This window comes from Perognathus longimembris, chromosome 9, assembly GCF_023159225.1.
Source record: "Perognathus longimembris pacificus isolate PPM17 chromosome 9, ASM2315922v1, whole genome shotgun sequence".
Lineage (NCBI taxonomy): Eukaryota > Metazoa > Chordata > Mammalia > Rodentia > Heteromyidae > Perognathus > Perognathus longimembris.
Window position 1 is genome coordinate 20,443,373 of NC_063169.1, and position 14,781 is coordinate 20,458,153.

Below are 14,781 nucleotides of genomic sequence, written 5' to 3' on the forward strand. Positions count from 1 at the left end.
ATAATACTGTCTTAGAAATTAAACTTTTTTCTATAGAATAAAAACATATTATCTAAGTGGAAAGCAAAGAAGAGTGTGAAAAGTAAAGCGATTTAAAATATCCCCTACTGACTTCAAATGTCTTTATATAAAGCACAGCAGAAATCATGATTTCTTTGATTTTTTTTTGGTTAAACGATCAGCACACAATGCTTACAAGCCAGATACCAGTGTCTTATGCCTATAATCCTTGCTACTCAGGAAATGGAGATCTGAGGACCTCGGTTCAATGCCAGCTCAAGCAGGAAAGGCTGTGAGACTCTTACTCCAATAAACCACACACACACACACACACACACACACACATACACACACACACACAGCTGGAATTGTGACTCTGTGATAAGGCACTAACCTTGAGCAAATAATGTCAGGGACAATACCCAAGTTGAAATGCCAGGATCAGAATAAAAAGAAAGATTTTAAAGTTGAAAATTTAATCAACAGCTGGATAAAACTTGATATATACACCAGAAATCTGTTTAATTAGGAAGAAGAAATGCTTGAACATTAAAAATAACTTGCTGTGAATATATTCCTTTTGAAGAGGTAGGCAGGCCTAAATAAAGCTGAATATATAAGCTTATCAGGACTCTTTAAGTATTTTATCTGGCAAAATAAATACAATAATGATTTTGCATGCAGTAGCTGACAAATGAAGAGCTGAAAATACATTTAACTCTATTTGCAGCCTGAGGTAGAAATGGTGCTGTGGTTCAAAGTGGTAGAGCACTAGTCTTGAGGAGAAAAACTCAGGGACAGCACCTAGGCCCTAGCATCAAGCCCCATGACCAACAAACAAAGAAACAATCCCCCAAATTCAGAGGAACTTGATCAAAGCACTTATAGGTTAAAGCCCCTTCTTAGTGAAAAATACATTTTTGTGTAGCACAATGAAGTCAATGGGAAAACACTTAAGGTGAGGAACTGTTGTCAAGTAGTTTTTATTTTTTTTTCTTTTTTAATGGCCTTTTGTTTGGCTTCAAAAAAGTTGTCTTACTTTTTCATTTGCATCAAAATAGTTCATTTTCAGTTTTTCTTAAGAAACTTGTCATTTTAAAATTTAAATAGAAAAGAATCTAGCATACCACGATCTTTATGCTACCCAATATAAACATTGCATAAAGTTTTATGACTTCAGTTTGTAACAATCTTCTATAACCTGGGAAATGCCCGCACTTTGTCCCTAAGCTCAGCACTGATGTATCAGAGACATTCCTTGGTCACCTCTTTACAGCAGTTGAGAGGTTTACATTCTCCACTAAATTTTATCCTCACAAATTTCATTAATATTTTAGCCTAAGTTAAAAACATGAAGCCTACATTGCTACACAGTAGCCTGTTCAAACAGTAAGATTAGCAGACTCATTTTGTTTCCTGTCTCTGCTTTTGAATGCGTGTCACTGACTTTATCATTCAATAGAGCTTTGTATATCACCAGGTCATAGGTTCTGACTGCTGCCTATAATAACATCACTTTATAAAGGCAGTGTTTCTTCTAAAGTAATGGAAGACTTTATTAGTTGGTTTGGTGCCATGTTACTATCTGTTGTAATTCTGTTATCATTACAGTGTAATTTAATAATTAAAACTTAGAAAAAAATATCTTCCAAGTTGGTCCAACTGCAATAGTGATTTTAGTACACATAGAAAATTTCTCCTCTTTCTCTCTGGCCATGCGCATGCATATGTTTCTATGTGTACCTTAGGAAATGGCAGTAAGACTTCCACTGGTTTAAAGTGAAATACACGAATAGTTTTAAAGTATATACCAAAGGACTTCATAGATAAGAATGTTTAAGAACCACTGTACTGATTTAGTGTGAGGATTTAGCTTTCTTATCACAATTCATAGTGGTGTGTGTGTGTGTGTGTGTGTGTGTGTGTGTGTGTGTGTGTGTGTGTATGTGATACCTGGGGCTTGAACTCAAAGCCTGGGCACTCTCCTTGAGCTGTCCAGCACTCCACCACTTGAACACAACTCCTCTTCCAAATTGGAAATAAGAGTCTAACCGACTTCCTGCTCAGATTAGCTTTGAATTGCAATCCTCAGATCTCAGCCTTTCAAAGTAGTTAGAATTATAGGAATGAGCCTCTAATGTCTTACATATAGTATCATTTAAACTTATGATGTATCAAGGATTCGAGAACATCTATGTCTATCTATCTATATCTATCTATCTATCTATCTATCTATCTATCTATCTATCTATCTGTGGTTATATTTCATAAAGCACAGATTCATGATGGTAGACGTAAGCCATTTTTATATGAAAGCTTAGAGGCTACAGAATTGGACAATATTTATCTAAAAATTTTCCCCCTCATTAGACATGTTCTTTGAATGATAAACCAACTGAGAAGGTCCCTCATGTCACTCCGGAACAGGGAGGGAAGGAGCTTTATGCATGTCTTCTTTGTGATTTTGTTGTTATTGGTGGTGGTCGTGGGGCTTGAATTCAAATTGTGGGTACTGTCTCTGAGCTGTTTTTTGCTCAAGGCTAGTGCTCTACCACAGTTCCACTTCCAGTTTTCTGGTGGTTAATTGGATGTGAGAGTCTCACAGACTTTCCTGCCTGGGCGGGCTTTGAACTGTGATCCTAAGATCTCAGCCTCCTGAGTTGCTAGGATTACAGGCATGAGGCAACAGCACCCAGCTCATCTTTGTGTTTTTGTGCTACTAAAGTTCTCACACCATCCATCTCCTTACTTGCTTAATCTACTAACCTACTACTCCATGAGAAGAAAGCTTCAAGCCACAAAGCCATTTGCATTGCTAAAAGAATGAGGGAGGAGATCCCGGACTGATTTGTTTCCCTTGATGAACCCAGGGGCAATCCCATATGTTGCCAAATCAGTTTACACCAAATGAATCACAATTTATTTCCTAGCACATATCCTGCATTTGAAGACAGATGTTCCCTCTCCATATACACATACCATCTTGTATCAGAGGGGCAAATGGAACTGGAATGTCAATTACTTGAGTTGCTTAGAATCTAATATCCATCTTCTGGGAAGAATGTCAAAGACCTACAAGTAGGTGCTTGTAGCAGCTAGTGTTCAAACCTAACACAAATGTGTTGGATAGAATCAGTCCATTCCAAACTACAGCAAAATACCAGTCCCGCAGCCTTCCTCCTTTACTGATAATTACCTTCTTACAAAAGTTGCAGTAGTTAGCAAACTCCTTCTCAAAACATGGCACACAATAATTGCCAGTCTCTTTTGAGATCAGAGGCTTTGTTCCTATTGGTTGTCGGCAATGCTCACACACAAAGCATGTTTCATGCCAGTAGTTGCCCTTAAATTCCATTTTGCGAGAACCTGAACTCCAAAAGAAAGAACCTGTTAGTGCAAGTCAAGTCTAAGCTGATTTTCTTTGTGCAGATAAAGTTACCTAAAATACATTTTAAAACATAAAAGCTGTAAGCTAATTGTCCTTTTAGAAACATCATTTCCAGAGTTTCAGAAACATTCATCTAGATAGAGAAAAGCTAATAGAGCCATGATGCTAATGAATCCCTCTTTGAAAGAGAAGTCTTGCAAGCTTTGTATGTGCTGTAGTGTAAAGATGTGAAAGATTTTCAGTGGAGACTGAATGCCTCATGATTTAGATAAATTGGGCCATAATAATCATTAGAGGGAAGTTAGGAATGTCCATGGCATGACTCCAGTAATTCATGTTGTATGCTTCTGACCTCTGAATTACTTGACTCTGGAATAAGAAGTGTGTGTGTGTGTGTGTGTGTGTGTGTGTGTGTGTGTGTGTGTGAGAGAGAGAGAGAGAGAGATACAGAGACAAAGAGAGGCACAGAGAAAGGAACAGAGACAGAGACAGAATGTCACACTTCTATGCTAACATAAAAAAATCTAGGGATAAAGATAAATTTCAAAATATAGTGAATAAAGTTTGCCAAAACTGGCTGTAGTATGGTGCAAGTAGTAGAGGGTTTGCCTAGCAAATGCAAGGCCCTGAGTGCAAACGCCCTTGAGAGAGAGAGAGAGAGAGAGAGAGAGAGAGAGAGAGAGAGAGAGAGAGAGAGAGAGAGAGAGAGAGACAAGAGAGGAGAGAAGAGAGAGAGAAGAAATTTCAAAAACAAAAAATTTAGAAAGAGTAATATAGATAGGGGAAATTTGGTCACAGTATCTTATACTCATGTTCTAAATATCACAATGAAGTCCTTTTATATAATAAGTGTATGCCAATAAAACATTTTAAATATTAGCTTGCTAAAAACGGCATGCTTGACATGGGCCCTTTGCTTTCCTAAGAGAATAGGGTGACTTACCCTCAAGCCTACTTTTTTAGTTAAAAGTTCTGGTTGCTCCCAATCTCCTTTCATGAAACCTTCTTCTAATGCTATTGGTTTCACCCAGCTTCAGGGTATCTACAGTATTGCTCTTGGTATAAACTTTTTATCTTTATTTTACAGCTCAATTTCTGGCTCAAAATGCTTCTCAGAATGAGGTTTTATGAAAAGAAAACACTGGACCTTGTAATAAAACTGTGGATCACTGAATGAACAAAAAGTATGTGAAATGAAATGGAGAGATGGAGAGTTCTTTGTCAAGCCCAGGGCTTTGTGGACCACCACTCTTCACATGCTGGCACTTAATGGGAAGCAGGCAGCTGGGCTGGAGCCCAGCTGCCCGGAGCACTTACCGGGCATGATGGTCCTCTTGCAGTGGAAGCACTTGGAGGAGCACTCATTGGAGTAGCACTCTGTGCACAGCAGGCGCTCATCCTTGGCAACAAAAGGCTTCTCCACCAAAGAGTGATTGCATTTGGTGCACCGGAAGCATCCTTCATGCCAGTGCCTGTTTTTGTAACACAGATCCTTGCAGACAGCAAATAAAAGTTAGCTAAATGCATTTGCAACAACACGAACCATTTTATAAGAGAAAATTGAACACCCTTGGGACTCTAGCATGGGTAGGCTGTGCTACCAGCTTGGGGGAAAGTTATTATGGATATTGTTAGCTATTGGAGAGGAGATTGCAGGAGCGTTGTGTAATGATGAAATGGAGCCTGGGGCACCCTTGATTGATCACTAGAGGATATTGGAAAATAAACAACTCTGCTCTTCCTTCATATTTTTCCTATCTTCTTTGTCTAACTACAGAAGAAGCTTTTCGTATAATGTTTTAAAATTCTTGTTCGCAAAATACTACCACCTAATTAAAATAAACGGAAAAGAAAAAAGAAGAAAGAAAGTAAACAATGAGCATTAGAGGAAGAATGGATGGTAGGCAAAGAAGTTTAATATGGGCTGGGGATATGGCCAAGTGGCAAGAGTGCCTGCCTCATATACATGAGGCCTTGGGTTCGATTCCCCAGCACCACATATACAGAAAATGGCCCGAAGGGGCGCTGTGGCTCAAGTGTCAGAGTGCTAGCCTTGAGCAAGAAGAAGCCAGGGACAGTGCTCAGGCCCTGAGTCCAAGGCCCAGGACTGGCCCCCCCCCCCCCAAAAAAAAAAAAAAAGAAAAAAAAGAAATTATTAGATACATAAATACATAAATTTTTTGGGGGGTGCAAATTTTCTCAAGGCTGGCTCTCTGTTAGTTGAGCAACACTTTCATCTAGCTTTTTACTGGCCAATTTGAGATTAGTCTCTTAGATTCATCTGTCCTATCTGGCTTCAAAAACTGCTGTGATTCTCAGATCTCATCCTTCTCAGTAGCTGGAATTACAAGTGGGAGCCACTAGCCCAGGCAGATTTCCAATCTTTACACCTCCAAATATTTATGTATTTATTTTTACTCTTATTATTATGAAAGCAACTTTGAGGAATAGCTTAACCACTTTAATATTTAACATCCTAAACATGGGTTTTCTATCTCTCCTATCTTCACACACACACACACACACACACACACACACACACACACACACACCTACTTCACAATATCAGGACTAAGGCATGAATTTCATAGTTGATAATGACAACTTGATTAATGATAACTTTCAGGATCTTTTATGCATAATAACAAATAGTGTTAAAAAGAAGTCAACACAGATAGAACAGATGCACTCTAAGTCATTTATCTCCTGCTCATAGCTGTAATTCTGTGCATGGAGGTAAGCCCTACCTTCGAATCGGATTCAATGGGTTCTTTGCACTGCTCACAATAGTTACAGAAGATGCGGTCATAACAGGAAACACAGTACAGATTGTCATCCTTAAGTACATACTTCTTCCCAAGAAGGGGCGCTGTGCAGTATTGACAATCAAAATGAGATGCCATTTTGGTTTGATTCTGTGAATAAGAAAATTATTCTTGAATTAAAAGCAAAATGGTGTGCATAAATGAAAAGCTTTCAAGACAATGTGAGTCAAGCACTTAAATGTATTTATATTTTCTTAATCATCATTCACCCATTTAGGAAAATTCTTGTAGTCATGGTGACACGAGTGACTGAGAAAGATTGTTTTCTCCCTTTTAGGCAGAAACATCTTATATTTTTGCTAAAACATCTTATACTCATGATGAGTTAAAAGTCCCAGAGAGTGTGATTTGTGTGGAAATCAGATGGTCAAAGCTCCAGGATGTAAATATGAACTGGTGATGGGGTTTTCATTGACTATCACATCATATATTACTTTGGAGAGCATTGGAACGGAGGTAGGATGAACTTAACCATTGCTTTTTCCCCTTTGTCGTCAAGCTTAAATGGGAATGCAGAATCAAGTACATTGCCATATTCTTATCCAGTCTTTTATTTCAAATCTTTATTAGGCAAGATGTTGATGGCTCACACCTGTAATCCTGCCTACTTTGGAGGCTGAGATCTGAGGATCACAAATTGAAGCCAGACCTAGAAGAAAAGTCTATGAGATCCTTATCTCTAATGAACTAACAAGAAGCTGGCAGGGAAGCTGTGGTAGATAGAGTTCAAGCCATAGAGCACTAGTTTGAAAAAAAGTGCTAAAAGCAAGTGCACAGCGCTCTGAGTTCAAGCTTCAGTATGGCACAAAAAAAGTTATTCGTTATGTATAACTAATATAAGGCTTTCACATTCATCCTAAAGTCTTCCTATACTATGTACCCCCTGTTAGAACAGCCTCCTTACCTATGGGTTTAACCTCCTTAAATGTGCTGATGATCTCCAAAACTATTTTGTGGTAGGTCTAAGCCTCGATAATTCTATTTAATATCCAACAAAGCTGACAAAAGAAAAAAACATTTTTAATGTGTAAGGTTAGTTTTTATTAGTCAAGGGCTAGGTCTTTCTGATAACTGTTGAGCAAAAGTCAGATACAGTATGCAGATAAAAACAACAAAGGCTATATATGTGTGTGTATATTATATTCACACACACACGAAGGCTATTTACACACATATTAGGCATTAGGGATAATAACATATGTATAACATGAATAAAAAGAACAGCATCTTACAGGATAAAAAACTGATATGAAATGTAATTACAAGCAGGATAAAAAGTTCTAGTTAATTTGTAAATTTGGGAAGGCCATCAAGAGAGAAAATGTATAGGGAGGAGTGATATTAAACAAGAGACACTGTACTTAAAAACTTTTGAATAAAAATCCCTAGGTACAACCACTTGAAAATAAAGAAAGCAATATTTTCAGGGGTTTGTAATTAGATATGAGCATGAATTGCGTATGAAATTGTCTGTATTAACAAAAGCAGTATTTATTGGAATACTTTTATTGAAAATTGACATTTATAATTTTGATTGATTGGCATATTATACTAAAATATACCAATATTTTCGAATTCTCCCATCAACAAAAGACTTTTATTGACAATGTGATGAACTTGGGGGGGGGTTACAGTTACATAAGTAAGATAATGAGTACATTGGTTTTTAAACATTATTACCCCATCCTCCACTTACCCCTCCCTCCCAAGTTGTAAAGTTCTTTTTTTTTTTAAATACTTATTTATTGTCAAAGTTGTTGTAAGGTTCCTATCCCACATAGTGTCATCAAGTGAGTATCAATGTTGCAATGGTTCAACCATTGTCCTGCTGTTTCTGTGATCCCCTTTCCCTTCCACAGATAGAATAATCTTATTCTATATAAGACACAAGGGACAGAAAAGAGAAATGAAAAACACAGAGAGAAACTATATACAGGACACAATAATAATCTCCTATTTCCATATATTGGAGTTCATGTTGATACACTTCATTATATATGCTCCTATGCACAAAGCAATTGGGTTACAGGGATCTTATATTAAGAATATCATAGATATATTCTAGCTTTTACCACTGAGGGAAATCATGAAACTTACTTTTCTTTGGGTTTTACATACTTCACTTAATAAAACCTTTAACAGAAAATTAGATGATCAGTTAATCAATCCAGTGTTTTCACAAAGCATTCAGTGCTAGTTTGTACTCTTAAACTGTTATTCTCAGACATTTGCCTTCTTATTTTAAAGTTGAACTTCATAGCACAGTGACTGGTTGAATACACATCACTAGTAATTTTGCATATGTCACTTTTGCTATATTGCTACTCACTATTAATCAGAGGAAACACTGAGGATTTGGAATATATGAGTCTTTTCCCAGGCAAGATGAAAATTCAAACCGGAAAGTTCCCAATGGAACATAGCCAAAATTATGTACAAGGAACATTGAATTCTCTGTTTGATTAGTTACACAGATATGTCCCTTCCTTTTGACAACAAACATTCTCAAAGGGATACTGAGGGCTTGGACACAGCCAGAAAATAGATCTTATTCTTTTGAAACAATTTAAGCTTCTATTTACATTGCAGTGATCAAGTGTTTATTTCAATAGTAACATAAAGCCAATACTTTCACTTTCATCCCTTCATATGAAAAATGTCCTTTTAAACTGCTATTATTTAATTTTAGACATACGTAAAACCTCGTGGCCACTTGGAGTTTAGAAATGCTCAAGCCAGCCACATCTTATGAAGTTTAGTCATTATAAAATGAAGATATTTCAACAGTGGTATTATTTTAATTGTCTTGAGCAGCACATTAACCAAACAACATTATAATAGTCATAACTCATTTGATGATCTAGCCTTAGGTCTAAGTGTAAGTACTTGTCCTTTCCACCTCTCATCCCCATCCTAACTACATGATAGGCTTTGTGCTATGGTTTCTTAACAAAATGAATATATTTCTTTACAAAGTCACTCCTTTTTCCATTCTGTTCTATAAAAGCAATGGCAAGGAGTCTGGTATCAACAGAGTTGGTGCACTATCTAAAAATTTTGTGGTTTGCATTTATGGGACTGAACAATGAGATCAAACATTTAGTCCATGTCAACACCTTTACTGAATATTTACTCAGTAATACTCACAAGTCCCTGTCCCCAAGAAGACCATATCCTTTTAGCATGTATGTTTCCTACCTTAGAAATAGTGAATATAATTTGAGGTAAAAGAAAACTAAATATTTACTTTCTCCTTCAATGAAAGATGTACACTAGGAAATTCGATCCTCATTTTCACACTCTGTCATTTATCTTTGAAGGTACAAATATGCTGACATAGCTGCTTAAAAATAGTAATGTTACTGGTAGCCAATGTCTCACACCTATAATCATAGCTATTTGGGAGGCTAAGATCTGAGGATCACTGTGTGAAGCCAGTTTGGGTAGGAAAGTCCATCAGACTAGTTCTAAAAAGCAGCAAGTGAATGTGTGACTGTAGTGGTAAAACGAGTCTTGAGTGAAAGAGCTACAGTGCCTGGGACCACAATTCAAACCCAGGGATGGTTCAAAGACAAAAAAGAAAAAAACTCCCACAGATTTCCATGTCTCTAGATTACTAGTAAAGAATGATCTGGAAACTCGATTTCTGAACTTATTTCTATCTATGGCTAAATTGGGAGTGAGTGGACAGGAGGGTCTAAATGATTTTTTGGTTTTGTTTGTAGTGACATTTTTAACCACCTTACTAATATCTAAGCATCATTTTGTAATTTCTCCTTGAATTCTAGCAGAAGTTTTTCAATACTCACGGAGTAACTGGAGGTAAGCTATTTAGCCTGATTTTAAACCATTACTTAACAAGTACAGCTATGGGCAAAAGGATGAGAACTATGTACTTCTTGTCTCTTGTTATTTTGTGAAAGATACTGACAAATCTTTGCATTGTAAGATTCAAAATCCTTGAGCAAACCTGATTTACAACAATGAGCTTTAAGTACTCTTAATGTTTATAATGCATCCCGGTTTGTAGGTTTGTAAGCTAGTCATTCATCACTCCCTTAGAATAAGTACTTTATACATTTTTTGTCAGACTTCTTTCAAATTACTTCTGTAATGGATACAACATTTATTTATGATCAGAAATTTTATCTTCACAGATTGCAGCTGTGGAAGATCAATTTAGAGGAAAAACGAAGAGGAGGTCAAGGAGAAGGCAACTCTGGCAGATAATTGGGTACAGGATGAATGAATGAATAAAGTTACAATATTCAATTACCTATGTGAAAATAAAACCAAGTCAATGTGAGGGGACAGATGGAAATTGGAAAGAGGTAGGGGTAAATAACTAGAATTCTACTTACAAATGCGCATGTCTAATTGAAACTTTTACAAAGACTTAAAACTATAAAGAAATTTAAAAAGAGCAACATGATATATCAAATAATATATAAATGTAAATAAGCTTAGAAATGAGCATAAATGGGCTGATATTTTTCCAATTTGATGATTTAGGTTTCAAATTTCTACAGAAAGGATATAAAACACTGCTAATAGTTTTTATAACTGAGAAATCTATTTCTTTGGATCAAAATTTTAATTTAATTTTATATTTTACTAGTAGTGTGGCTTGAACTCAGGATCTCTCCCTCTCGATTGGCTTTTCCTTTTGCTCATGGCTGGCACAATAATATGAGCTGTGCCTCTACTTTCAGCTCTTGCTGGTCATTTGGAGATAAGATTTTCAGATTTATCTGCACCAGCTTATTCTGAACTGTGACTGAAGTTCTCAAGATTTCAACCTCCAGAGTAGCTAAGTTTATAAGTGTAAAACACAGGTGATCTCTTTGGAGTTTTAAACCAAAAATATTTTTGTATCATTAGATTTTTATGGTAAGATAACGGTGAGAAGTCTAATGCTTTGAGCAATATGCACACTTTTTCTTGTGCTGAGCAGATGCATAGATTCACACAAAGTGTGTATTAGAGTCTGTCAAGCAGGACTGAAGTCCTTACAGAAGTAAGGACTTAGATGCCATTTTTGATGTCTTTAATATGGTCTTGCTTACAAGGCATCCCGCATTATTCATTTATTCATGCAGTCAACAAACATGTGAAGGATATGCCATTTGCAAAGTAATCTGCTAGAAGTTGTGCAGCACATAAAATACATTAGATTTTTATCTTATCTGCAGAAAAAGCCTAGAATCTACTGGGAAGAGTACAGACACTTTATAAATTACTAAATAAAAGTTCAGAAGTGATAAGGACAAATGGAAGTTAATAAGCATTCAAAGCATTGGGTCTAGACATTGCAATTAAAAATTATTGCCCAAAGTCTACTCCTACTCTAACTCAGAATTTGGGGCGTTAGAAGCTGAAAATAAGTATTGTTTTTAGTTTCAAATGGCACTAAATGTTCAGTGGAGGTAGAAAACTACCAGGTGAAAGGAAGAGAAAGGAGAAAGAATGATTATTTCTAGCCAAGAAAAATGAAGGAATAAGTAGAAAGCCCATCTGCATGGCTGTGAGATTGGTCATTCTGGATTGAGTTTCCCAGCCTCTTCTAATTGCTCTCCCATTAATTGGGGAGATCAGAGAGACAAGCATCTCCTGGATCCTTTTACAGACTAATTATTCAGGACAGAAGTTGGGCTAGAAAATTGGAAGAAAAATGTAAAATTAAAAAAAGAAAAACCATGTCCCTAGCTGCTGGATGGTGGCATGCTGAGCCAGAGATACACTGATTGCTACCCACTCAGGGGCAAGGAATCAGTTTCCCCGGGCCCAACAGCTAGTGTTAGGCTGTGAGTGACTGTTGTGGTAGGAATAGATATAAGCAGTTTCCTGCTTTGGAAGGACAGATCATAGCAGGAAATGGAAGTGATTGAAATGAGCAAGGAGTAGTTGCAAAGACCTTCGGAGAACATGGCAAGTACTAAAAATGGTGTCTAATACTTCTGCTTCCTGAATCTTGCACCGTGTGTTAACCATTGTGCATAGAGTTTCTTTCTTTTATCTTCTCAACAGTCCATTGGAAAGGTATACTTTTGTTATTTACCATCGGTAGAATAATAAATCACACTTACAGGGGCCAACATCACTTGGCTGATGAAAAGGTTAGCTCCAAGCTTCAAATGTACACATGAGAGGAACAGATACCTAGAATTTTAGCCTGTGTGAGCCTCTCTTTACATGAAAATTCAGGAGAGTATCTGAGATGAAGTAACAGAATTGAGAGGAAAATTATGCTTATATATACAAAGGACACTTGGACAAGGATACATAATGAATTTTAACCTGCTAGCGGGACATGAAAAGGTAAATATGGAAGGAAAGCTTCCAAAAGAAGGACTGGAGTGAGGTCATCATTGGCTTAAGCTTCAAACTAATAGGTATTTTTTTCTACTGATAATAGACTTAAAATAGTATAAATAATAATATAATAAGAGTTAAAAGAGTTTATAATAGGTAAGTGTTATTAATTTGAACTGATATGTAAAAATGTTGAATGATTTTGACAGAAGTGAGTAAGTAGAAAAGTAAATTAGCTTATTTTTCAATATTCTGTTTAATCCGCAAATAATATTGTATCTTCTATATAAAGAGTGTTGTTTTTATTTATTTGGGGGAAATATGAAGGAAAATCTGTGTGTGTGTGTGTGTGTGTGTGTGTGTGTGCGTGTGTGTGTGTGTACTTTTAACAACAACAAAGTCTGGAAGGAAAAGGAAGAGCCAGAAGGAACCCTTGAGGGAGGGGAGAGAGAGAGAAAGGAGAAAGACAGAAAGAAAGAGAGAGAGAGAGAGAGAGAGAGAGAGAGCACACACTGTAGAGCAAGGAAGAAAAGAACATTCACATAGGTACTCTCAGAATTTCGAGAAGCAAAAATTATAGTTTGATAGGTGACAATAAAACTTGGAATCAGGATCAGGAAGGATGGAAGTTTGGGGCAGTCAGATGGACAGTCATAATGACCTGATTTAGGGGAAAAAAAGATTATATGGTTATGATAAAACTCTGCCAAGAAGACTCAAGGTGCAATAAGACTCAAGAAGTAAATGAATCTGGGATCTAGAGTCATCCTGGGATTTCACAGAAGGGATCCTAGTTGGGCTAGGGGACACCAAGTAAAGATGGGAAAGTGGAAGACAATCTAGTTGGACACCAAACTGATTATGTTTATGTGCCTTAAATATGAGGAACTGGATTAGCAGAGCCTCAAGTTGAATATTAATAAACTTTGTCTGTTAATTATTCCAATGTTTGTTAGTATATAACTATGTGTGATATAATGTCTTTCCTTCCTATACTTTCCTTTGTCTTTACTTTCTTCAATCTTTCTTTGGAATATTTTTTCAAGACAATTCTCTTGTGTTAATACCAGATCCCTTGTCACTACCAACCCACTTTTATTTGGGACTATATCTTTTAAACTAAATTATTTCAGAGCTTTAAGTATGTAGAAACCCAGTGTCATCATGGCTCGAAAACTGACGGAATGTAAGTTCCTTCTGAGCTAGACATCCTTTTTACGTTACTGCTTTCCATCTATTTGTGATCTTTGAGACATTCCCCTCTTGTCAGTTCATTGGTGCATTTTAGTTTTTATTCTGAGAAGTACTTTTTGTATGTGTACCTTTACAAACTGTCAGCAGTAAGCAGCTGAAGTGACTGAAATCTGTCATCTGCTAGTGTTTCCAAACGACTTTTTAAAAATGTCTTTTAACTCCTGTCAGTGCTTTCACTAACTTGCATTAATGCTCACTCTTTTCTTAATATTCTCACTATTTTTCTTTTTTTTTTTTTTTTTTTTTTGGCCAGTCCTGGACTTAGACTCAGGGCCTGAGCACTGTCCCTGACTTCTTTTTGCTCAAGGCTAGCTAGCACTCTGCCACAGAGTGCCACTTGAGCCACAGCACCACTTCTGGCCATTTTCTGCATATGTGGTGCTGGGGAATTGAACCCAGGGCCTCATGTATACAAGACAAGCACTCTTGCCACTAGGCCATATCCCCAGCCCGTATTTTGCTTTCTAAGACACGCTGGCCTTTTTCCATCTCCTTTATCTCCTCCCCATCACACCATATATGTATTCATTTATGAGCCCTACAACTCAATCAAAAAACTGAAAGTTAGCTGCTGTCCTTCGCCATGTGATTGAACACTGTGTGGGAGAGATGATTAAAAATGATACATATGTCTTCAATATCTAGTGGGTGAACAGAGTACCATTTTGAAGTAGAGGAGTATGACATCTTATCAAGAAAAATGAAGGAATTTTATTTGTGGTGTAACTTAAGGGAGTTGCATTACCGTATATCCGCTATTCTAAACACCACTATAGCTTTCATTATAGCCTTTTGTTTCCTATGGAGATAGCAATGCCATAATCACATTGATTTTATGTCTTATAGTAAATGATACAGAGCAAATTGTAATTAATCCAATATGTACTCTGCTTTTGTAAATATGTTTTTAAAAACCTTCTGTAACCATTACTTTCACATATATGTACAAGTGCATTTTTTTTAAGTCTGCTGAGATTTGTAGCTTAATTTTCATCTGTTTCT

General features: G+C 36.7%; 1 protein-coding gene across 4 annotated transcripts in view; it reads right to left on the bottom strand.

Annotated features, from left to right (window-relative positions):
• The window catches only part of Fhl5 (four and a half LIM domains 5), a 45,264-nt gene that overhangs the window by 13,975 nt on the left and 16,508 nt on the right, over positions 1-14,781 (bottom strand). For 2 of the 4 annotated variants that reach the window (XM_048353807.1, XM_048353806.1), the window contains exons 3-5: positions 6,136-6,303; positions 4,706-4,880; positions 3,197-3,366 (exon numbers count right to left, since the gene is read on the bottom strand). In XM_048353807.1, coding sequence (XP_048209764.1) covers positions 3,197-3,366; positions 4,706-4,880; positions 6,136-6,291 — 501 coding nt within the window. In that variant the 5' untranslated portion in view covers positions 6,292-6,303. Of the gene's footprint in view, positions 1-3,196; positions 3,367-4,705; positions 4,881-6,135; positions 6,304-7,117; positions 7,176-12,299; positions 12,332-14,781 lie in introns of those variants that run through there. The other 2 variants (XM_048353805.1, XM_048353808.1) reach the window with 2 other exon arrangements.